Below are 25,769 nucleotides of genomic sequence, written 5' to 3' on the forward strand. Positions count from 1 at the left end.
ACATGGAGTTTGCAATTTAAAAAACTTTATAATTAAAATATATAAATAAAATGAAAAATGGAAAAAGTGAAGAAAATATAAATGATATAATAATATATTCGTGTGTTGTGTTATACTTATTGTGTATGTACGAGTATGAGCAGTGTGAACTGATAAGCTTTGCCCGTCCCTCATCGAGTAATCACTCTCTGTAAAAAGACCCGTTCCCTTCCCTTCCTTACATCATCAGTAATGGGCTGAAGCCTATAATTGGGCTTGGGCTTGGGCTTGTGAATCTCCTAAACTCGGCCTTTATAAGTTGAAAAATTGGGCTGAATTTTGGCCTTTAATCAAACCATTTCTCGGAAAATCTATAATATATCCTCGATGAGGGGAGGAAAGATTTTTTGAAAGGTCGAAAAAAGACGATATGTCGTTAATATTTTGATATATCAATGGCATGTTAACATTAGAAAAAACAATTTTTTCCTCCATTTATATATTGAAGGATCGATAATATCGACATATCGTTGACAAAAAATGAAGATTCAAATTCAAAATTTAACCAACAAGATTCAAATTTAAATTCAAAACTAAACAAACTAAATGATATTACTTCAAAATAAACCCAAAAAAAGTAGTAGCTGTTTGAATTTCATATTTCATTTAATTTCAAATTTGGAAAGAACCACTTAATCCTTATTTCCGTATAAAAACTATAATTAGAAGTTTTTTAAAACTATTAAAAATTTAATTAAAGAAATTATAAACGGAGTCCATTAAAATTCGAAAGTCTACAAATATGAAATATTATATAAATGTTTGAATCTTCCGCTTTATAAAATTTTATTTTAATTTTAAATTCAATAAATATGAAATATTATATAAATATTTGAATATCCAACTTCGAGGAAAGAGATTTACTATTGACTATTGAACAAATATTAGTTACTATTGAACTACGATGATAGAGATTTACTATTGACTATTGAACAAATATTAGTTACTATTGAACTACGATGATGTTGATTATGAAGGTGAATTATATATTGACTCAGCTAGTTAACTATTTAAATATTGGTATAAATTTGAGTATGAATACACATTTATTTAAATGGATGAAAAAGGATAATGAATCAATTTTATACATAAAATTAAATAAACTTAAAAGAAATATAACAAAAGATTTAGAACATATTGTTGAAATCAATGTACATCATATATGTTCGTGAATGCGGCTAGAAACTGCACATGCTAACCTGCGTACAGTAAACAGGTCATATAAGAACTTTTCTTCATTTTTAATACGCAACTTTGGATATATTTTTTTTTTAATCTTCCTTTGCACTAAATAAAGAAATGTTGTTGTATTAAAAAAAAAAAAAATCAATTTACTATTTAAACAGACCGACAGACCGACCCTATTTATATCCTTAAAAAAAAACAAAACAAACTTGAATTTGATTTGTTGGTCGGAACTTTTTCAGCACCAAAAAAAGCGGACTTTTTCTGTTTTTATTTTATTTTATTAAATAGTGCTAAATTAGAAGTTTATTTGCCAGACATACTATTTGAAAACTTATTTTAGAAAACAATTTGTATATCATTTCGACTAAATTCATTTCCCGCACGTTATTAATAGAATTCCTTCGGTCTCTGTAAAATACTTGTTTAGACCAAAACTACCTTTAGATTAAAGGATGAGATTATAATCACTCAGGATTTTTTTTCTTATAAAAAAATACATGGTGCCAGCAAAGTATCATACAAATTGTAAACTGTAGAGCAAGAGATCACCTGCAATTTTTCAAACCTTATTTTGGATTATATTTTGTAAATAAAATTCTAATTTGGCATTATTTAAAAAAAAAAAAGTACCAAGAAAACCGCAGCAACACCGTACAAGGAGCTTGCCTTTATTTGCCAATCCTTCCACAAAGAGACCTAAGACAAGATGTATGATTAAATTAACTTCAAATATTACTTTTTAAAAGGAAAAAACTCTACCCTTTCCATTTTAGTTTCAACTTTATGCTAATATGAACCTAACTCAATAGTGACTGATACATACTCCTTCTCCTGAGGTATGAGGTTCATAAGCTCCATATTCCTAATTTGTTGTATTCAAAAAGAAAGAAAAAAATCTCCAGCTTCTATAAATTAGAGCATGTTGAATAGTCCGAGAATAGAAAAAAGAGGAATGTGAAAATTTTAGAAGATTAACTAAAGTCGTATATATTTGTTAACTTAGACATAGCTCAACTGATTATGATATATGTCATCGAACATTTTAGTCGAAAATATATGCTTTAATCAATTGAACTATATATGTTCGAATTGATTGTGGCACAATACATTTTATTGAAAGAAAAATAGAGGAAGTAAGAGAATATGAAAAATTGTTCATATTGATGAAGTCCCTGCCACTCGTTGGATGCTCTAATATCTTGTTAATCTTGCCTTTAAAGAGGTTTAGTAACATATAGAAATCATTTATTAATAATTTTCATGGTATAAATTAATTCACTTAAAAATGTTTGAATTTTAATTGATGCCATTATTAATTTATAGTTTTAATTGATTCAACCTTCGAAAAATTTAGGGATATTACTTAATTTTTTTTTATCAGAAATTGATTAGTACAATAAAAAGAGAGAGAGAGAGAAAGTAGTTTACCAAGTTGGGTATTAAAAAAGGAGAAACGTTCTCATATGACCTGTTCAGTGTATGCATGTAGCATGTGCAATTTCGAGCGGCGTTCATGAACATATATGATACAGATATACATTGATTTCGACAAAACCAGGAACCCACCCACTGAAGCCATCTCCGAATCCAATGCACCTTCGTGTCATGGTTGTACCTTTTCAACCTTTGCCATATAATCTTACTAAGTTTAACTCTAGCTTCGAAACATTTTTAACTTTGTTGGATCATAAGCAAAAGGTTCTTTCCCTCTTCCTCACCCAAACATATTTAGGCTTGTATCATGTTAGAATATTATATGAATTAAATTTATCCAATCCACCAGTTTAAATTTTTGGGTTCAGTGATGATTTGTTCATTCTTAAGATGGTATCAGAATGGGAGGTCCTATGTTCGGACCCCTATATAGTTGTTTCAGGATGATTTCCTACTGCCAACCGCCAACCAAAAAGGAAATAGCTCAACTTCTTAATCGAGATGAGTCTTGCCTTTTACTGATCAGCTAAGACTTGCTTTCTGTTGCTTATCACTGGTACTTTAAGATGCCACCCTAAATAACACATGACATTCGGGTGTTATCTTGACTCACTACTCACTCGGGTATGCTTAGCAACCAACAATTGGCCCATGAGTTCATAATTCTAATCGAGATATTTTGGACATCAATATAATCTCCGGATATTATCTAGGTACGACGACTTTTGGGCTCATGCCAACTCTCATTTGTATATACCATGTCGAAGCCTAGGGCTATATTAAATCTCGCACTCATGGGAAGAGGCACAATGCAGACACACGCATGCCACCCGACATTGTCCTTGGACTCTCATCGTCAAATGAACTCAAGACACTCGTTTTGTGATGCTTGCCCACGCATTGACACACATGTGCCACGGGGTGGCTCGCTTGGGCCATAACATGACCTAAGGGGGTGGAGAGTGAACCATGTCTCCCTCTAAAAGTACTTGCTAAAGCATTTTTGTTTTGGTACCCACGGGCGTCATAAGTGGCGATGAGTTTACTTGCAAATATGGAGTGCAAGTTAATATCGGGTCGTGATTTGGGACCCTAAAACTGATTCCTACTGAACTTGTCACGACACCACCGACATAACGTATCTTAGGGTATATTTTTTTTATGCACATATCTTGGTATGTTAGGTGATGCATCATCCTATTTAGTTGCATCACATGATATTTCTCTCTCAATCTTCAACATGGTCTGATAGACGATACACGACATATACATGTCGACACCATTTGCTCTCGTTTTGGTGGGGTCTTAACTCACTCTCTTAAAGTAAGTAGGGTTGAGACATTTAGAGATATATATTTGAGAGTGATTTATGACATGTTGAAATCACTTCTGTAATTGCAAAAATCACTTTCTTTAAAATTATATATTTGGCAAAGAGATATATAAAACTTATTTATAAAAAAATCTAATGTCATTTTAATGTTATTTTGAAATATCGACGTTATAGGTAATTTTTGTTGAGGAATGATAATCACTCCGAACCAAATTTATTTATGAATTAATTGTAATAAAATTATTTATACAAAATCGATGACAATTAAATCTCTCTCTCTGTTTTTTTTTTTTTTTTTCAAATTTCTCTTCTTATTTTTCGATCCACAGAATCCAATAATGGTCGGACCATAGAGAGTTTCTTAGAACGGGGGAAAATAATATGAACCCATTGGAATAATAAAGAAAAGTATATACTGTGTTCTGATTTATGATTCTGAGTAGAGATGGAGTCTGATTTCATTTAATTAGTGTCCCAGAGAGCGACACGTCTTCCTTTGGTGACGTAGATAAGGACGTGGAAGAGAATTCGAAGAAAGAAAACCAGATGAAAATCAAACCCAGAAATTTCCCGAAAACTAATTAAAAAACTCGGCATGCCATCTTTTGTCGGTTTGTTTTTCTTTATACACACAAACACCTTAACAGCTATTATATAAAGAGAAAGAAAAACTCCGCTCCTCCACGGTGAGAAGTACTGTACTCTTTTTTTGATAGGAGGACAAGTGTTGGTTGTTGTTTTTTTATTTATCTTATTAAAATCCATAATTTCGTCAAAATCTTCTCAAATCTCTTTTAATTAAAAAAAAAAAACTAGTCAGACGATTCTACACATTTTTTCTCTCTCTCGCTGTCGCTCCTTACTTCTTTTTTTCTCTCATCTCCTTCTAATGCAATACTGATCGTTGATCATCTGTAGTTAAAGTTGGAAAAAAAATTTAACAACTTTAATCCAATATTCCAAAACTTCTTCAATTATATTCTTTAAAAAAATGGCTATAAATAAAAGATTGCAGGATCTTCCATATAAAATAGAAGACAAAAAAGAGGTTACAGTGCTCCTACAGATTGAGAAGAAAATTATGAAGAAAAAGATGGGAGTAGGAAGTTATAGGAAGAGAGAAAAAAGATAGAAGAATCCTACAATGAATCTAAACAAAAAAAAAAGAAGAGATTTGGGGATATTTTGACCAGATTATGAAATTTAATAAAATAATAAAAAAAACGTAACAAGCAACACTTGTACTTTTTATTATAAGACCACGTGAGGGTAGGCAGGAGGAGTAGGCAGGAGGAGGAGTGAAGCTCTTTCCTTGTATAAATGAGAATGACACAGCCTCAACACGTTCGCAAAATTAAATTAAAACATCCTGAAAGTGGGAGTGAGCGAGTACGTTGAGTTGGGATTTTGAAATTTCTGTCTGGATGATGGCCGAAAGCAGCAGCAGCAGCAGCAGCCATTCCATGTCGCACCGCTGTTTCAGGGAGTGGATGAAAATTCAAGAAGAGAGCCAGAGGGAGCTGTTGGAAGCCCTGAACGCAATCGAGAAGAAGGGAGCCACGGAAGAAAGCGAGGTAGAACTGACGAAGCTGGTGGACAAGAGCATCGAGCAATTCCACGACTACATTGATCGGCGAGCCGAATTGGCGAAAAAGGACGTGGCGGGATACTTCGCGCCGGTGTGGTGCACGGCGAGGGAGAGCTGTCTGATGTGGATCGCGGGGTGACGGCCGTCGATGTTCATCCGGCTGGTGTACTCGGTGACGGGGCTGGATCTGGAGGCGCGGCTGGTGGAATTTCTGGAGGGGAGGAGGTCGGTGGAGGAGGTGAGAGACGTGTCGCCGCAGCAGCTGGAGGAGCTGAACAGACTGCAGATGGAGACGGTGAAGGAGGAGGAGAGGCTGACGTCGGAGCTGGCGAGGGTGCAGGAGGAGATAGCGGAGCAGACGGTGGTGGGGATTGCGATGAGAGCGAAAGAGGCCGCCGCGGAGGAGGAGTTGGAGAGAGCGCTGGAGAAGCAGGTGGACGGGGAGATGTTGAGAATAATGGAGGCGGCGGACAAGTTGAGGATGCGGACGCTGAACCACCTCACGGAGATTCTCAGACCGTTGCAGGCGGTCATGTTTCTGGCGTCCAGTAAGAGGCTTCATCTGTGCGTGCGTCAGTGGGGGAAGCGAACTGACCAGAGGCACGGAAGGGACGCTGTCAGCTAAAACGCACCGCCGAATGCTATCATTACCATTACCATAAACGCCGCGCTTCGCTTCTGCTTGTTTCGAGTCTTTCGACTTTGGAGAGTGATTTTTCTTTCTCTTTTCCTTTTCTTTTCTTCGCCATTTTTTTTGCATCTTGCGGAATTTCATTTTCCAATCCAAGGTATATCATCTAAATCACTTACCTTTGCCCCTTTCCTTGCCTAACAGTTGCAAATACGGCCAAACCATCTAGTAAAATAACAATCCCTTTAAATTTTTTCAAATATAACAATTTTTTTAAGATGATAAATTATACCATATATACATGTGATATACATTTGATATATGATAGGAGTGTTTGATATACTTACATATATATATCTAATAATATATACTACTATCTCATATAATAGTAAAATTTTTTGGTATATTCGAAAATTTGAAAAAGATGTGATATAGTTCGAAATATATAAAAGATTTTTACTATCCACTGCAATTTCTCTTTATTATATAAATAAATATATATATATATATATTGAACTTAAATAATTGATACATATCTCTGATTAAGAGATAGATAAGTTATGCGTTATCTATTTGACCCTCGTATCCTTTTTAACAATTGTTCATTGATTAAATAATAATAGGCCATTATGATTGGGACGAAATCGTTAAGGTGAAGTTGATAAGACATGTTGCCCTTAGAAAGCAGGTGGAGCATATCGACTCGAGTTTGAATGGCGGCATGATATTTTTGTATTATAAAAAGTTAATTGTAGGAAAGGACGAAAATGGTGATGGGATAGGGATGTATAGATTGGGAGTTTGTGAGGTGATAGCTGAGAGTGCATGAGAATGATGAGTTAATTGGATTTGTATAGTTGGAGGTTGTAGGCGGAGGAATGATCGTTTGTATATAATTTTGGTTGTATTGGAAAAGGGAGCTAGAGTGGAATTAATTGTCGGCCAACGTTGATTCATCATACACATTAGGTGTCTCAATCCCATGAATAACGAATTGGAATCGCGCCACCGCATTTCACCTTCCAAACTCCAAACTTGCAAAAACTAAACCTCCCCTAACCTTTTTATTCTCATTAAACAATAATATTCACCTTCTGGAGATCTTTCTTTTGTTAGGCAGCGCAATTATCACCTCAGTCATTTTAGTGCATTACTTTAGATATGATCGTACATATCTGTTCTGTCAGTTCAATCGTCCAAGTCAATCAGTGCGTGGACGATGGGTATCCACATCGAGAGAGCGCAGTCCGTGCAGCCCTTCTCTATGCCATTCGAGTCAATATTTCAAACTTTTCCATTTTACTTATGACCCTTGGACCTATTTGAACCACCCAATTCAATTGATGTGCCATTTTATGTTTCAACCGTTACAAAGATTTCCTTTTTAATTTTCCTCCCCTAAAGTCTCAAACAAAACCCTAAATTACAAGTTTAACATTTATTCCGTTAACAAATATTTCAAATTATTTTTGATATAAAATAATTAAATTTTTCTAAGAAGTGTAATACGTACCGGTACAGAAAGAAATTGTTATTTGACAACTTTATTTCAAATAAAATAATGATAAAACTGTTTCTGAATTGCGGCCGCTGGTGTCGGATAATTGCTTCGCCACGTTAATCTTGTACTCTTAGCGCAACATCGCTTCTCCCAGTCCCTCCATCTGCTGGCTTGAGCCCATCGCTATAGCATATTTTTTATTTTATAATATAGTAATTCTTCTTCCGATACAACAATTTAAGGATACGAGAAATCAAACCTTCAAACTCGAAAGATGAAGGAATACATGTCGATTAATATTGAGTTATATTCATGTTAGGTTTTATGACATAGTAATTATTGCTGTAACGGTTAAATATTTAATATAATGTTTAGTTCAACCCTCATCTAACTTTCCAAGGTTATTTGGTTAAGTTTGAATTGACATTATAATATATATATATATTTCCATTTTAGTAGATATTCATGAGACATTGTTATGTGTTTACGACATTTTTCTTAATACATGTAGGAGTAGAGATTGTTACTCATGACCTTTTGATTGAAGATGGATGCGTTAATCCGATGAACGTGAGTTTACCACTTATATGTATTGATAGTGGGATAAGAATGGTGAAATTAAAGATTGGTTGTATTATGATTTTGTTTAATAATTTGTACTACCAATTATGAGCCGTTCTCAAGAAATTTAATTTATATTTTTTAAAATAAGATTTTTTCATATGACTTTAAACATTTAAATGAAAATTTATTAGGGATGCCTAACTTTTAGTTTGATTTGCTTTTAAACAGTAAATATAAAATAATTTCCTGTTGAAATTTAACAAAATGGAGAATGAAATGAGGACGGGGATGGAGATGGGAAGCTATTCCCGTCCTCGCCCCGTCCTTTAGAAGAGAATTCACACTACATGGCTGCCACGTGGCATAAATAATGCATGAGGGTAAATGGGTATTTTAAAATAATTTAAAAATAAATGAAAGTGATGTTTATTGAAAGTATTGGACAATTTTGGAGTTCTTGGCATTAAAAGTAACAGGGCCCCCAATTTCTTTCCGCCCCAACTTCCTAATGGGCCGACGGCCAGCCCAATTTTCGTCGCCAGCCTACCACCCAGTCCCAGTTTTGTTTCGACAGGGCGGGAAGTGAACGCTTAACTTTGGAGGAAAATTTTCCAGGGACTTTTATTTATTTATTTTTAATATTGCCTATCATTAAACTAGTTTAAAAAATATTCCATCCACTAAATTATTTCCAAAAATTAATGTTTGTGAAATAGGTAGAGATGACCTGACAGCTACATGTCATAACGTGGTTCTTTGATTTATCTTTTTCTAGTAAAATAGATGATCGTCTCTTCAAGAGATAATTAATGAGGTGGTACAAGTCCTCTCTCGAAAATACAATCTATTAATGTAGCACATTTTTTATTAAAATTCACAAATTGTCGTTTCTAAGTTTTGTATGTGACCCTCCCAAGATTTTCTTAATATTTTATGAAAACAAAAATCAAATCAAATTTAACTCAACAAATCTAATAAAATCTAAAAACAAACCTTAAATAGAATGGTACATTTCCCATTAATATTAATGAAAAGGCCGAGATCAATGATAGGCCATTGTTATGTGGAATTTTATAACTAAGTCTAAATGTGATAGATAGAAAATTAATTTTTACTAAAGTTGTGATCTACCGATTGAAGTGACTAAGGAGAGAGAGATTGGTGAAGGAAAAATAAGTGCTGAGTGATTGTCAAGTTGGAGATCGATGAATCAACACTATTGAATTGCAGATAACTCTATGGAACAAGCATATATTTGACTATAATCTAAGATACCACCGTATTTAGTTTAAAATTTAAATATTAAATAATAATTAGTTAAATTAACATTCTTTTATTCGTATGTATTAAAATTTTGTTAGCTAAATTTAATTTAAAGTTGGTATTTTTTAATGATCTTTTTATAATTAGTCTTTTAAAATTTTGTTACATATTTTATAGTTAAACTTAATTTAAAGTTTGTTTTTTAGATCAATTTTTTTATAATATGTTTTTTTTTTCTAGATTTTGTTAGATTTTTTTTATAGTTGAATTTAATTTAAAGTTTGTATTTTAAAAAATAATTTGTTTTAAATTTGATTAGATTTTTTAGTTAAATTTTATTTAAAAAAAAGATCTCAGAAATACTATTAGATTTTGAGAACAAGTCGTCTCTCAAGAGACGATCTACAATACATAGCTAAAGAGGTCGTCTCTAGAGGACATGATGCAAATTAAAAAAAAAATCAAACATGAAGTGTCATGTTAACAAACCGTCTCTTCAAGAAATGACTCAGAGATGACCTATAACTGCCACTTTATAGGATGGGTTGACCATCTATTTTTCAAGCATTATTCTTAAAAATAGTTTGGTGGATAATATATTTTTAGAATAAATTTAATAATAAACAATAACTTAAATATGAATATTTGTTTTATTTATTATCTGCCGCACCGGGACTACAATAAAAATCATGTAGTGTTTATTGATATCAAAGGATCATTTCTTAATAATGTGAATAAATAAAGTAGCTAGGTATTCCTGCGATACGCAAATTTTTACTTACATCAAATTGACTTTTAAAATTTAATATAAACAAAATTGTATATAGTTTTTCACAACATTACATTGAGTTTTAAATCAATAACCTTCTACAGAAGGTAAAAATACCTTAATCAATGAGTTATATTGGAATATATAATCATACTTCTTTGATCCATTTTAAATTTTAAATTGTTTCAATCTAATAATTGTTTAATCAATAAAGTTTAATGGTATGATTTTTTCCCTTGTAAAAGTTTGATGGTTTAATTTTTACAATTTAAAAATTTACGTGTGAAATTTTTTCACTGATGAAAATTTGAAAGTTTACACTTTGAAAAAAAAATTGGTTTCTTAGAGTTAAAAAAGAAACTTCCTCCCTAGCAACATGAAATATTTGACAATTAAGAGACAGAAATACAAAAACAAAAAAAAAATTAATTGTGAATTATCAAATATTTAATAGCGTCAAGGATGAAATTCCTCATTTAACTTTAAGTTGCTAAAGTTTTTTCCTTATATTTTTACTATTTAAAGTCTATGAATGCAATTTTTTCATCGGTAAAAATTTAAGGATTTAATTTTTATAATTTAAAATTTATAGGTGTAATTATAACCATGTTTATGTCATTTGCGTTAAACACAAGAACGTAGGTTTGTAAAAATATATTATTAGACACTTGTACAGTCTCATTCAAAAGAAAGGGAAAAAAACTTGTACAGCCGAGTAAAAAAGTAAAAAGTGAAAAGTGAATTCACTTGTCCTATTGCATCATTGTATTTTGCACGTTATATACTAATACTATGGGTGGAAATTACTTTATTTCTCTTTTAGGACAACGATTGTAATTGCATATTTTTTATTACTATTTTTTTGAGATAAATAGTTGCAATTTTTATTTTACTATGTGTGGAGATGGAGAATTGAACACGTGAAATATATGTCAATTATCGTTGCACTATACTCACTTTAGTAGATAAATAATTACAATTACTTCTACGTACTGGGCATGTTTTATATGTTTTTATTTTTTTTCAATATTCTACAAAATATGTCTCGCATGCAAACAAAACAAAGGAGCAAAAGTTGGATATGATAATCCGAAAGAAAAAAAATGAAAAAAGTTGGATATGATATGATGAAAGTTGAAACGAACATATGTAAAAGAGAAATTATTATTATTTTCTTTTACCCTTGTCTCACCCCTGTCCCTACTTTTTTAGTTTTTTTAATCTATACAATGCACTCAACTGAGATATTGTCTCTTTTGAATGGTTCATGAACCCAACAAATCAACCAATTCTCATCATCATCATTTATTTTTATTTGATAAAGCATATTTATTTATACTTCAAATGGGTCAGATCTTTAAAGTTTTTTTTTTCTCTTTTTAATTCATCCATCGCGACTGGCTAGGATTGAACCGTTGATTATTAAAATAGTAATAATTACCTTATTAACTATGTTTGAGATTTCTGTCAAAAAAAAAAAAAAAAAAAGAAGAAGGAGAAAGAAAGAAACATGTCTTCGATTGACTTCTTTTATTAGCATATATTAGTGTAGCTCTCCTATTAAGAGCTCTTATAAAATAATGGCAAGATTTAAATTTTAAAAAGGAGGTTTAAGGAGTGTGTTTGAATTTGGTGTTTTTATTTCCTAAAAAAGTATGTGAAAAACTATTTAAGTAAAGAAAATATAAATGTGTGCAGTATCTTGCTTCTTTTTTTTAGAGGTAGGAGGTTCAATCTTTCATTTCATATTTGTATTTGTTGTACCACTGAGCAAAATAAAAAAAAAATGCAAAAAGAGGTTAGTAATAAAATATTTAAATAAAAACCATAAAAGTATTTCTAATTAGTGTTTAGAATTCTATTATGATCTAGGTAGTAGATATCACAATTTGAATTAACGCAAATATTTTTTTCTTAATGCATATATATATTTTTTGAGAATATTACTTATTATATTTTCGTAGAGAGAGGTGGTTGGAGATATATACCAATTAGTACTGAGTTATACTCGTTTATCCATTTCAGTTTATGTAATTTCAATTTTTATTCATTTTAATTTTTATACTTTCACATCGTGGTTATGGTAGTTATATTTAAATAAAGCGACCATTTTGATTTTCTATTTTTCATTTTTATCTCATTTATTTGATTAAAATTTTAGGTTTTTTTTTTATGTAATCATAAATTTATAGTAAAAAATTACAATTGTGTATATTGTATTAAATGTTTACAAAAAGGATTAAAATTACTACTTTTAGTCAATTTAAATTATGGAATGAGAATGAAATTTAATTGGTTGTAAAAGAAATGGTGGGCTTGGCTTACGTCATCGTTGGATCACTGAACCAAGACGGATTTTGGTTTGGAAAATTTATTTAATTAAAAAATTTGGTGATGTTAAAACGTGGCATTCCCAAAACATTAATACTTACGAATAAACGCCATGCGACGCTGCCGTATCCCACGGGTGAAAACTCGCCGATTGCGGCAACCGGTTGCTTCTCTCCGTCGCTCCTCAGGTTCGTCTCTCTCAGCTCATCCGCCGAACTCTTCTTTCGTTCTGCTCGCAGCTGATTTTGAGCTCGACCTGTTTTTCTTTCCTTTCTTTTTTAATCTGATTTTTAAATGTTCAAGGCGGAGAGAAACTTCTTCTTCTTTTCTCTCTTTGTTTGGTTGCTTCATCCCAGCTTCTCTCAGTTGCTTTGGCTGTTCCTTCGTGAAAGCTGCGATTTCAATCTAGGGTTCTGATTTTAGTACATCCTCATGCATTGATGTTTCTGTTTTTCTTTCTGTTACAATTTACCAAAATTTCGCGCTATTTTTGTGCCTTTTATTTTTCTTTAATTTGGTTGTATAATGTTAAATTGCAACTGCGACGCTCGTTTTGGTGTTTAAATTTCATAAACGTAACAAGATGGAACTACTTGAACCTTTTCCTCTGTTTGATTTCTGGTGAAAGGCGCCGAAATAACAAGATATTATCATTTATTATTTTGCAATTTCTGATAGTGGCCAGCTTAATTTTGATTTATTGATTGGAAAATAAGGGCTAGGGTTCCCAAATTCTTTTCCCTTTTCGGTCATTTGTGTCAACTCTTGATCGCCGTTTAAATAATGATAAAATACTGTATACTAACGTATATGTTACCTTCAAGAAATTTTATATCTTGTGCAATACTGTAATATGTTGAAATGGATGGTGCAGAAATATGGATAGTTTGGTTAATTACCAGAAATGTTAGTACTATTCTTTGGATTGACATTTCAACTGAGCTTGGAATTTACCGAGTAGTACTATTCTAGGCTGAAGGAGTATAAGAAGCTCTTGAAATTCTCGATCTCTGATTGAGATCCAAATGTTGGTGATAGATAAGGTTCTGACTGTGCTTGATCAGTCCATTAACAGAAATATCTTGTCTGCCCTCCTGAAAGTATGCCCATAATTCAGAAGTTGTATGATGCTTGCAAAGCATCATTTTCTGCCAGTGGTCCGGTGTCAGAAGAGGCTCTAGAGAAAGTCCTTTCTCTCTTAGGTGCGTAAACAAATAAGTTGTTAGCTCATCTTCTTGATCCGTTTGTCCCACAAATCAATTGTAAAGCATTTTTCATACACGTTTACATATTTGCATTTTATGTCAATGGCTAGACCTTGATTATGCTGTTTGTGTTGGATGACTCACTTATATTTATGAGTTTGTAAAATTCTGTTTCAGATGAACTGAAGCCGTCTAATGTGGGTCTCGAACAGGAGTCACAGTTAGCTCGTGGTTGGAAAGGTTCGCCGAATGGTACTAATAGCAAGAAAGATCGAAATGGCTTACATCAATATCCATCAACAATAAAGTACCTACATTTGCATGAATGTGAAAGATTCTCGGTATATGATTTCATTGATAAGTTTACTTCTGGTTATTCCCCATCAGTGCCATCTCGGGCAATTAACGATAAGGATTCGAAAAATGCAGTCGCTCAGGAAAAATTTATTGTGTTGTGTGCAGATAGGAATCTTTTGCATGCCCCCAGGTTCTATCATTCCACTTCATAATCATCCTGGAATGACCGTATTGAGCAAGCTTCTATATGGTGCTTTACACGTACGATCATATGATTGGCTTGATCTACCTCAGTTCACTGATCTTTCTCAAGGTATTTCTTTCTTACTAATGGAATACACCGGAAGCTTGTTAGAAGCCCCATTCTAGATAAGATAAAAAAATTGGTTGTCCTGTTGTGATATCGGAAAATACAGATTCCATACAATGCACGTTGAATGAATAGTTCAGGCAGTGCTAATATGATCAAACGCAGATGATGTTTTTTGTCTTCTTTAAATTGTTTATCCCTAATCTTTATAATGAGTTGGAGAATATTGATAGCTTGATGTATTTTGTATAATCATCTATAATCCAATTGTATTTTTTCCTTCAATAAGGTATTTTCTGGCCTTATTGGTGCTCTGCATCACCGTTTACTTGATGTATGAAGAGTTGATTCAAACATTTTCCATTAATCCCCTGAAGGAGAATGATGCTTATGCTTATCCCTTTTCATTCTAAGTTTTATCATAGAATTATAAGGATGATTTATTTTAAAGTGAGTGCTTCTTATATACAAATTTAATGTCTTGATGAGAATTGTTGCTGCTTCTTTTAGCAAATTTCAGAAGTTCAATCACTTTTAGAACTTAGGGATACAGTTGTACAATATATAGAACAAATCTGTTCAAGTAAGGTCTAGGTCATTCAGAAGTTCAATCATTATACTGCTTGAATTCTAAAATGAGATGAAAAAGATTGACATTTAATGGTATTCCTATAAAGAAAACTGAATTAGTTTTCTAAGGTGTATTAATTAGATAGGAGAAATTAATTTTCATATGTTTTACAGAGAGGCTTGAGGGAAAGTGCAGGAGTAGGAGAGTTAGTTGTCAGGAGGAATATTTAGTGATGGGGAGTGGGTCATCTTAGTAGTTTGGTTAGGGAGGAGAGTATACATAGAAGGATGTCTTTTGTAGTGAGGTATCAGGTATTATAAGGGTTTTTATTTTATTTTATTTTTTCTAAATAATTTAATTTTAATAAAAGAAATTATTTCATGGGGAGAGCCTTAAACCTCTTGAATGTCTAAGAATTGTGGTTAATATTCTTTCCAGTTAAGGTCAAAGTGTATTTTTAGTAGAATTGAACTCCATTCAATTGTTTATCAGTTGGTATGAGAACTCTTATGCCAAGAGGGAAGAAGATGGAAAATATAGTGGAAGTTGTGTAGTCGAGATTGGAAGTTGCAACTGAAGAAGTTTAAAGATTCCGTTTGATGGAGATAAACATCGCCAAATATTTTGAGGGAGTAGGTCAACTATTAAAGTGGCAAGAAGAATCAGAGTGAAGTGAACCTTTATGTAACCTTTGGTTTAAGAACTGTTGAAAGGGGGAAGCATGCGATCAATCTGGAGATTAGAATGTAAGTAGTGGGAGAGATAGGAGAACCAAGTGAGGCTAAGGAGGAGGAGAAGTCATTTGAGTTTATGGTGAGGAGTTCGGAATTTGCATTGTTTGATGGGAGCGGCTTGCATGGGTGGATTTTATCAATAAAATGATACTTTGAGATAAACTGAATGAATGAGTTAGAAAAAAAAGGGGTGCCGACGCCGCTAGAGCTTCGGTGGATTGATAGAAGCCATTGTTATGTAAACATTGGAAGAATTTAAGTTGGCTTTAATCATCCAATTCCAATCAATGCTAGAGGGAATCCTGTAGAAGCGTTTTCTTCCCTCACTGGCAAGAGTGTAGTGTGAGAAAAAAGTGCAAAAGAATACTAGATAAGTTTCCAATCCTTGTCATGATGAACTAAATGAAACAGCTATTTTTTTCAAACTTGGATTTGCACTGGGGTATCACCAGATTATGGCGCGGCAGAAAGATTTGCCTGAAAAAGCTCTGTATGATGGATCGCTACAATTTCTTGGTAATGCCATCTGAAGCAAATACAACATCCGCCTTCCAGGTCATGATGAATGATAGGTTGAAACTGTACTCCAATAAGTTTTTTTATGTTCTTTTTAAATGACATTTTGATGTACAGTCTATTGATGGAAGAACAATTGGTTCATATAGCTATTGTGTTAGAGGTACTATGTTCGGAAATCTTTATTAAGGGACGAAAAGGGCTGTCAAAGACTTTGTGGAGCAATGCAAGGTATGCCGGCATAGTAAATATCTGACCCTGTTTCTTGCTAGCCTTCTTTTCAACCCTTGCCCACTGTGGATTTACCTTAGGAGAACATCTCCAGAGGTAGACAGGGGGAAAGGCAAAGGCCCAATGTTGATCCGAAGAAACAAATAAATGGCTTAAAACGAATTTTTTTGGTTTAGGGCGTGTGGGCACGGGTGCCCCTGACCCTGGGTATAGGAGAGCATAGCTCCAACTCTCAATTATCCAAAAAAAAAAAAAAAACTTTTCCACCATCCGTAACTTGCATTTGCTGTAGTGGTATATGAGAGCATAGCTCCAACTCTCAATTATCAAAAAAAAAAAAAACTTTTCCACCATCCGTAACTTGCATTTGCTGTAGTGGTATATTTGAAAAATGATCATATGCTTTGTTCATTCCTGGGAAGAATGTGAAATCATTATTTTCACTGGGTTTTGGTTGTTTAGTCCTCTTTCCTCGTTCTTTGGAGTAAAAAATTGAGAATTAAGTTTTAATTGGCGTGTATTCTCAGCCAGACCTGCAAAACTTGTTAGGGACTGTGAGATGATTGCACCTTGTGGGACAACAATTCTTTATCCAGATCGAGCTGGCAACATTCATTGTTTCAAAGCCATAACTCCCTGCGCAATATTCGACATTCTCTCACCGCCTTACTCTTCTGTAGATGGGCGACACTGCTCTTATTTCCGGAGGTCTCCCAGGAGAGAAATTTCAGGTATCGTCTGTTTCCTCCTCTTGATATCTTGCTCCCTACTTTTAATTATAATTGCCTCTGCTCTCTTCCCATGCAAAAGGTCTCGACCAATTTTGTGGACCCGAATCCTCAGAAGTTACGTGGTTGGAAGAGATTCAACCACCTGAAAACTTTGTGGTCCGGCGGGGACTGTACAAAGGTCCCATTTTTAGACAATGGAGTTAAGACTGTAAAGCCAAATTTAGTCGGATTGGACAGAGAAACGACGAGCCATCTGGTTAAACTTAAAACTGCACCAGCACTCAAAACTTGTTCAATAATTTTATGTACATACTGTGGGTTGAATGGGTGGTGGATACTGACCTGTTAGGCTCTACTTTTGTAGAACTCTGATCTATTTGATCTTCTGTTAGTAAAAACCACTGGCGGCCTTCTTTTTGTTCCAACCTCTTCATTGTTAATATTTAGAGGAAGAAGAAAAAGAATTGAATAGCTAAACATTCGCTTTAGCATGTTAAAAATAATGGAGTGAAACTCTTTAGCGAGATTGAAAAATACTCGGGGTGTGGAAATGGCGATGGGGTTTTGAATAGTTCATCGAAAATGACTATGATATGATTCTCTAACGCTGGATTTGACTTTCATATCAATCATTTAATGTGATTGAATATAAATTTGTACTCAAACTAACACATAATAAAGATTGGAATAGAGTTAGGCTAGCTAGGAGTTGAACTGTAACTTAGATGAATAATGAAATGAAACTCTTTACTCTCAAGGGAGAAGAACACCTCTATCTGTATCAACTGAAAACAAAACAATATCTTTACAACATATTTAACAGCCATTGCCATTTCAAAGAAACACAGATTACTAAAGTTGCAAATCCTTCTTATTAAAACCTGGCCTCATTTGGTTCCACCTTAAAACAAAGAGAATTGAGAGTTCTAATCTCATTATTTTTTTCTCTGTTGAAACAATTTGTATGAATGAGAAGTATTTAATTCTTTTAGAAATTTTTTCAGTTAAAATAAACTACTATGATTGTAACAATAATCATTATTACCATTATCTCCGACATTGCCTGAAACAATAGGAGAAATTTTATCAAGTAGATTTACAGTGCAAACATAATACTATTTTTTTTTTCTTATAGAGCTCATTAGTTATTTATCCATTGGGTACGGTTGACAACATTAATGGACTTGTTATATATTTTTCGCATATTTATAACATAATTATTTTTTTGAAGTTATTACTTATATAATTTGTTTGAGTTGAACAATTACAAGAATTGAGATTGAACTCATGTAATTGATGTTTTACACTTCACAGTGACTATAAATATTTAATTTTTATCATGCTAAATTTGTAGTCTATTTTTATTTTATTAATTAACGGAGTTTAAAGGTGATTGAAGTGTTGCTAGAACTGAAATACAATATTTAAATAAACTAATAAAATTTTATTATCTAATAAAAATTTTCAAACCATCGCTTCACTGTTATGCAGAAAAAATAAATATACTGTATCGATTTTTTAATTTAATTTTTATTTTTATGGAGGGTTGAAACCATTTTTTTTTCCTTCAAGACCTATTTTACTTTTGTTGATAAATTCAAACATGCCATCGTTGAAAGTTATCATACGTATTACTTTGAAATTTGCCATTATTTTGTTGAACTCTATGATTTGGAGAATAAGATGATAACAACAAATGTAAACTAAATAAATTAATAAAGAAATTATATAAATCAGTCAAATATGAAAAAGCTTTCAAAAGCGTTATTAAGATTTTCTATGAAAACCCTAATTAATCTTCATTATCTTGTTAACTTATTCCATTTTATTGAGTTCATTTGACATTAAACCCTTCATTTTTTTTCTTTCTTTTTTGGTGGAAAAGACTATGATGTCTTAATGATGCAAGATCGGATGGCTTCTTATGCATTAAAATAATTATAATAAAATGCAAAGCAACGGGATGGAGCATTATTCCCTTGAAGTCTAAATACTGAAATATGCAAAAAGAAAAAAAAAATGTCAAACAACCTCAACAACATAAGAAGACAAAAATGCTTTCACATTTCTTTCAAGTTAGGTGACCAAATAATTCAAATTTATGGAAATATGTTATATATTGCATAATATTTGGTTTGGAATGATTTAAAATTAAATTCACTTTCGTGTTCACGAGTCCTCTTCTTCTTAAGGTCTCATTTTATAACGAATAATTAGTTTTTGATGTTATAACAAAAACTTTTGAACGATTATATCCTTACCATTTGTGACCAAACAAAAATTACATGTTTATATATGATGTAATTAATTAACATCTCCCTATATGGATTTTGATTTGAGTTTAGATTTATGAATATGATTAAAAAGTGTTTTCTTAGGGAAAAAGTAGGAACCCCACATCCCCAGCTAGCTAGAATTAATCTCTCACACAGGCTACCAATTCATGCAAATATTGTAAATACATATGAAATAGCCTTATGGTACTCAGTAGCATAAATAATGCTATTTTGCAGAATTATGCAAGGAATAGTTGTACCTTTTTAGTGGCAAGAATTAATTTAGGGACCCATTTACTTCTATTTCCCCACCAATTATTACACTACAAACAAGTGCATATAAATAATTAGTCAATTGGGTAGGTAATGAAACCACATATATTCAACCAACTTAAAACATTTACCATATTTTCTCAAAGTGTCCTTGCGTTTGCGTAGTAATGTTTTTTCATCGCTCAACCCAAAATGTTCAGTAAATAGGGCATCCTGCTCTGTTACCAGGTTAAGTATGAATAAATTACCACTCAACTTAAAAGCCAAAGTTGATGGATTAGGTAACATATTACAACAGACCAAAGTTGTCTTTACATTTTCAACATTTGTTCATTTTAACCATTGTATCGTAGAAACATTTATTTTGGTCAATGTACTTTTCAAAAGTGGCAATAATTGAGGTCCCTTCATTTTCATTTTTCTCATTTTCTTCGATTACAGTTTTAGCCTGTAATTTCTTGAAACGTAACCATAAATTTGTATTAAATAATTTATATTTTGTATAAAAATTATGTCAAAATTTTGTAAATAAGAATTAAATTGGTCACTTCTAAAAAGTACTAGGGATGTTTTGAAAGTACATGTGAACTAAAACGAACAAAAGTGGAAAGTTAAATGACTAAAATGAATATTTTAAAAGTATACGAACCAAAATAGTATTTAAATTAAGAAAAGAGTATTTGTAAAAGGAAAAAAAAATTAGCACAACATCATCCCATAAATGATGTTATGATATTAATTAAAAAAGAAATGACTTGGTAAAATTATTAACACATGATATCTTCCTTGTTAAACTTAAATGTTGTTTTTTTATTTTTTTTAGTTCAACGAAAAAATGGTGACCTTTAGATTTCGATAAGTAATACTTGGATCGAGGTTGATTAGTCCTAAAAAATATAAATTTTTGGTTAAACTAAAAGTTTAGAGATGTATTTGTAATTAATTAGGCGTTTGTATATACATAAAAAGCAAAACTGGAGCTACCAAATAAATAAATGAATGAATTGTAGAGGTGTGGTTGGATGATGTAAATATGTGCGATGGTAACGCAAGAATTTGATAGAATTCTTAAATGGAATTTGGCAGGTTGGAGTTCATAGATGTGGGCGTGGGGCAATTCCTACGACATAGAGCATTGCCTTTAACTTTAATTATTCTTCTAAAAATTTATTTGGCTATGGGAGTTGGGGAACTTTGGTTCTTAATTAATTATTGCCTTTTTACACACTCCCACACGAAACCAAATAAATAACATCCCGGGGTTATTATATTTATAGATACGTGTGGAATTAGAAACAAAATATATTCAAAATATATCACGTCATTAGAATGTATATATGTATAATGTAATTTCTCAAGGTATATATATTAAATTACGTGCATGGACTTTTTTAGATCTCATTATTTCATTTCATTCTTTTTTCCACAAACGTCGTGTTATTTATAATTGACATTTTTTTCAAAGAGATATCGAAACCTCCTTAGATTAAAAATCATTTTTGTCCGAAGGAGTAATGATTTAGTCATTGAATTTTAATTCGTAATGATTTAATTCTTCTCCTTCTAAATATGTGTTTTTAAACTACAAATCATCCTAAATTGTTATGCTTAATTTTAGTAAGATTTTTTAGGCTATTGTTGCAAATTTCCAATTACTGAATTATCGCTTCTCATCGCACCAAAGTCTCATATCACATTCTCTGATCTTTAGTTGTTTGTTTATTTTCCATTTCTCGAGGGACAGAATCCCAAGTCAAGCGGCAGCTATTTAATGCTTATTGCATACAATAAACTGTAAAAATTAAAGTTAAACGTAAAACAAAACCCTGGCCTTCATATTGGAAGGGGAAAAGTCCAAGTTTAGGTAGGAAGAAAATTGAAAAGCTAAGCTTAATATTATAGGGATTGGCCCCCACATTATTTTGTTAGAGAGAGAGAGAGAGAGAGAGACAACTGTCGAAGGAGAGAGAGAGGAATGAGAGAAAAAAAGGGTGTGGGATGAAGAGCAGAGCAGTCACATGAATATTTCCAACAGTTTTTGTGGAAATTAAACGCTACCACTTAGCATTATTGGATTATTATTAGAAGAACAAGTGATAAGGACTGCAAAAATATTGGTCATTTCTTACTTCTTTATATGTACCAAAAAGAAAAAAAAAAAGTGCATCAAAGTCCAAGAATATATCTTCATATATCCAATCCAAGTAACTTGTACACATCCAAAATCTCTCTCTTCCCTCTCTCTTTCTCTCCCCCATCTTAATTAAAGATCTAATGGAAAAGAGTTCAATCAGGTTGAATATTTGAAGTGGGTATCAGCTTTCAGATCAAGGAACTTGAAGTTTCTTCTTCTCAAGAATCGGGTCAGCAGAAAATATTGAATATCCAATTACCTACGAGAAGATAACTTTGAGCTATTCAGGCTGCACCTCATCATCTTCAAATTAATGGTCTGTATTTCGAAAATTGAAGATCAAAACTTTTCTACGTATATGTTTCTTGTTCATGATTAGCTTCAGTTTGCGATATATATATCTAATATAATTTTCTTGGTTGAATTAGTATTCAAATTTATCTTAAGCCCTTTAGGTTAATGGAAGAAATTAATCCTAATTTTATGTGCTTAAGATAGCATGTGATATCTTCTTTGTTGATTTTAATTAGATTTTACCCTTTTGAGTCTTTCTTAAGATTATGGTAAAAAACTCGTATCATATTTGGAAAATTGAAAATAAATCAGTTGAACAAACTCACAGCCATATATATATTTTTGGCTCTCTCTTGTCAGTATTGCAGCAGCAACCTCTTATTGAATTTTCGAGACCGGCGGAAACGGGACCAGAGCGACGACGATGAACGGCGAGCAAAAGAAAAGTTGAATCCATTCTCATCTAGATTGTTTGATTTGAATGAAGAGGCCATGGTTGAAGAGAGCGATCATGAAGAAAGAAAATATGGAAGCATTTCAACTAATAATAATAACAACAACTCATCAAATGGAAATGGAAGGAGGACAACAGTGAGACAATATGTTAGATCAAAAGTGCCTCGCCTACGTTGGACTCCTGAGCTGCATCTCAATTTTGTTCATGCTGTGGAAAGGCTTGGTGGCCAAGAGAGTAATAATATAATTTCATATACTATGTCCTTTTATAAATTATTTAATCCTTCTTTTCAACTAATATTTCATTTTAATTTCCATCCAACTTCTTCAAAAGGGTTTGTGTAAATTTAGTCTTAGAGAAATAGTTAAAAGAAAAAAAAAAAAGTCAACTTGAAATAGAGATAAGTGTGTGGATAAAGGAATATATATCATTTATTTATAATGGTAGAAGCTATGTATAATTGGCCTGAGTTAAAATTAACTAGTTTAAATTTTCAGTTTGGGGTTTATGATTCATTTAGAGGATTACATTGCTTGAGGTGGGTTAATGTTGAATTAATGATTAATTAATAATTAATTTGTAGGAGCAACCCCCAAGTTGGTTCTTCAGCTGATGAATGTTAGAGGACTGAGTATTGCCCATGTTAAAAGCCACTTACAGGTACTCCAAAAAAATTACTCTTTTTTTCTTTTTTTTCCATAATAATGTGATGAGTTTTTGCTTTCCCTAAACCCTAATCCATATAGTATGTTGCTTTTTCAGATGTATCGAAGTAAGAAGCTTGACCAAACTGGGCAAGGTACAAACTGTTTTTATTTTTATTTATTTATTTATTACAACCAATGAGATTTAAGTCAAAGTTTTAAATCTCGATGTCGATGAAAATGTCAAAACCGCAATTTAATATAAATATTGACAAAATGTTGATGTCCATAAATATTTCTAAAAATATTATAAAAGTAAAATATTCGTAAAAAATATTTAAATTAACAAATAAGCATCCCACAATTTCTAAATAACTCTAAAATGGATTAATATTAATATTATGTTTATATTAGTTATATTTTGTCCATTTTTTTTTACAATTCTATAGAAAATTAATGTCGACAGATGTAAATATCTTGGATAATGCTCAATCCCAAATAGCATTGCAAGTTTTTTTTTCAGTCGTGTTTTTGTGTTTTGTGTTTTGAAGTTATACGAGAGGCATGCAATGGGACAATGCATGGAGGAGGATATTACAGTAATAATAATGGCAGCATGAGCATACATTCTTCTCGTTATCTTCCACTGGCAAGGCATATCCATAGCCATAGCCATAGCCACTCGTTTGGTGCTGTTGGAACTCGTTTTCACTCTCACTTCCCATATCACATCAGACCCAACACCTCGTTCTCAAGGTATATCACTCTCTCATTTTTATACCTAAGACAAAAATTTTACATTTAACTTTTTATATAAACTAAATATATTGAATAGTCCTAAATATTTTAAGTAATTTTCATTTTCGTTCTTAATCTTTTAACATTATCACATTAAGTACTCTAACATATATGTTATGTTAATATGAAGTATTGTTGTTTCATTGACATAATCATGCTATTTGAATATGAGATTTTGTTGATGGATGAATCGAATTTTGATGATGGGGCAAATTAAGTTTCATGTGTTAACTAGAATTCTAAGTCACAAAAACTAGTGCTTAGATATACTAATAAAATAATAATGTAATGATCCACCAACTTTTTATTAAAACAATTTTAACTTTTATTGTTACAAGAACCTAAATAATAATTTTTAATACATTGAGGTTAAATTAGATAGTTATAAAAAATAAAAAATGAAATAATTAAGAATGAAAAATACTTGACACTCTGGTAAGGACTAAATCTTATCCTCACTATCATTGAAAAATTGACAACTCATTATTTTCTAAAAAGGGTCTCATATTTTTGCATTTCTCATTCTTAATTGTTAAACATTTGATATGATAGGGAGGACACGATTGCTCCTTCAAGTATTTTCCATTAAGAATAGTTTCTAAAAAAACTAGGGAGCAGTTGGTATATTTAATTTCATATATGTGTGTGTAATAACTTATTTCCTCCTTCCTTGTTAGCAATAGTTATATGTGGTTCTGTTTCTTTATTATTACCATTGTGATTATTATTTTAAAGTATCCACCTGGGTAAATTCGTTTGTTGATGGAGAATTAATAGGCAAATTTTGGAGCAAAAGAGATGGAGTAGTTTGGGAGAAAGGGCATGGAAGATGATGAGAAGAACAAATAACAATAATCGGAGTGAGAGGAAGGATCCAATAATAATTAGTGATGATGCAAAGATAAGAGATGATGAGTTGCGAGGAATAGGAAATAATTGGGAAGCAGAAGCAGAAGCAGAGGCAGAGCTGCTGCAGCTAGGAATAGGATTAAGCAGAAGCAGCAACGGTAAGAGTAAGAGTAAGAGTGGTAACAATAATATTAATAATAAAGAGAGTTATTGTTGGTCATATGGTTTAGGAGGTGGCAGAGGCAGCACTCAAGAAATTACCACCCAGCTTTCCCTTTCTTAAATGCTGTCTAAGTGAAAGTGTGGCAGAGAGGATCGGAGACAATGTTAATTATTTGAAGATCAGCCACAGCTATACCCATAATTGTAACCAATAATATTAGATGAAATAGAGAGGAGCTGATAATTGTAGTCTTAATTTGTCTTCACCTCTCCTACGTCATCCCACTGCATTCCCTCAACATCATTTCAACAACTTTGATGCTCTTAAACTTAATTAAACCCCTCATTTGAAGGGCATGGTGAGATCGATCAACTCTCTATAATTTTGGATAAAGAAAAGTTCTGAAGAGGTATCTAATCAGTTTACATTATTATATAATGTATTAAAGTTTGAAGCAAGTTATATATAATGTATTAAACCTTAGTTCTAACTAGGTTAAGTAACTAAGGCATCCTTTAAAAAAAAATGATTTACTAACCTATAAAAAATAAAAAATTTACACATTCCTCACACCAATATAACCCTAATTCCATTACATTTCTATTTCTTTTTAAAATTTTTATTTTATTTTTTTATCAATAAAAT

The 25,769-nt window shown here is 32.1% G+C and overlaps 3 protein-coding genes across 4 annotated transcripts; all 3 read left to right on the top strand.

Annotated features, from left to right (window-relative positions):
- The first annotated feature begins 4,851 nt into the window (after positions 1–4,851).
- LOC111012503 (protein DOG1-like 3) lies at positions 4,852–6,474 on the top strand. Its single transcript, XM_022286671.2, is given in 1 exon segment — positions 4,852–6,474. A coding segment is annotated over 1 exon segment (789 nt). The 5' UTR covers positions 4,852–5,418; the 3' UTR covers positions 6,208–6,474.
- A 6,234-nt stretch (positions 6,475–12,708) lies between these two features.
- Positions 12,709–17,661, top strand: LOC111012346 (plant cysteine oxidase 4). Of its 2 annotated transcripts, XM_022286460.2 has the most exons (6): positions 12,725–12,829; positions 13,516–13,843; positions 14,024–14,187; positions 14,309–14,456; positions 17,033–17,236; positions 17,316–17,661. In XM_022286460.2, exons 2-6 carry the CDS (start codon positions 13,744–13,746, stop codon positions 17,438–17,440), a joined length of 741 nt encoding a protein of 246 aa, XP_022142152.1. In that variant the 5' UTR covers positions 12,725–12,829; positions 13,516–13,743; the 3' UTR covers positions 17,441–17,661. The 2 variants fall into 2 exon arrangements, with proteins under 2 accessions (XP_022142157.1, XP_022142152.1); XM_022286465.2 differs by lacking the exon at positions 13,516–13,843 and having other exon boundaries at positions 12,709–12,829.
- Positions 17,662–21,767: 4,106 nt separating this feature from the next.
- Positions 21,768–25,374, top strand: LOC111012344 (uncharacterized). Its single transcript, XM_022286458.2, has 6 exons — positions 21,768–22,235; positions 22,574–22,904; positions 23,254–23,330; positions 23,433–23,469; positions 23,866–24,070; positions 24,890–25,374. Exons 1-6 carry the CDS (start codon positions 22,233–22,235, stop codon positions 25,242–25,244), a joined length of 1,008 nt encoding a protein of 335 aa, XP_022142150.1. The 5' UTR covers positions 21,768–22,232; the 3' UTR covers positions 25,245–25,374.
- The last annotated feature ends 395 nt before the right edge of the window (positions 25,375–25,769 follow it).

This window comes from Momordica charantia, assembly GCF_013281855.1.
Source record: "Momordica charantia cultivar OHB3-1 chromosome 1 unlocalized genomic scaffold, Mcharantia_2.0 BLBB01000001.1, whole genome shotgun sequence".
NCBI classification, from domain to species: Eukaryota; Viridiplantae; Streptophyta; class Magnoliopsida; order Cucurbitales; family Cucurbitaceae; genus Momordica; species Momordica charantia.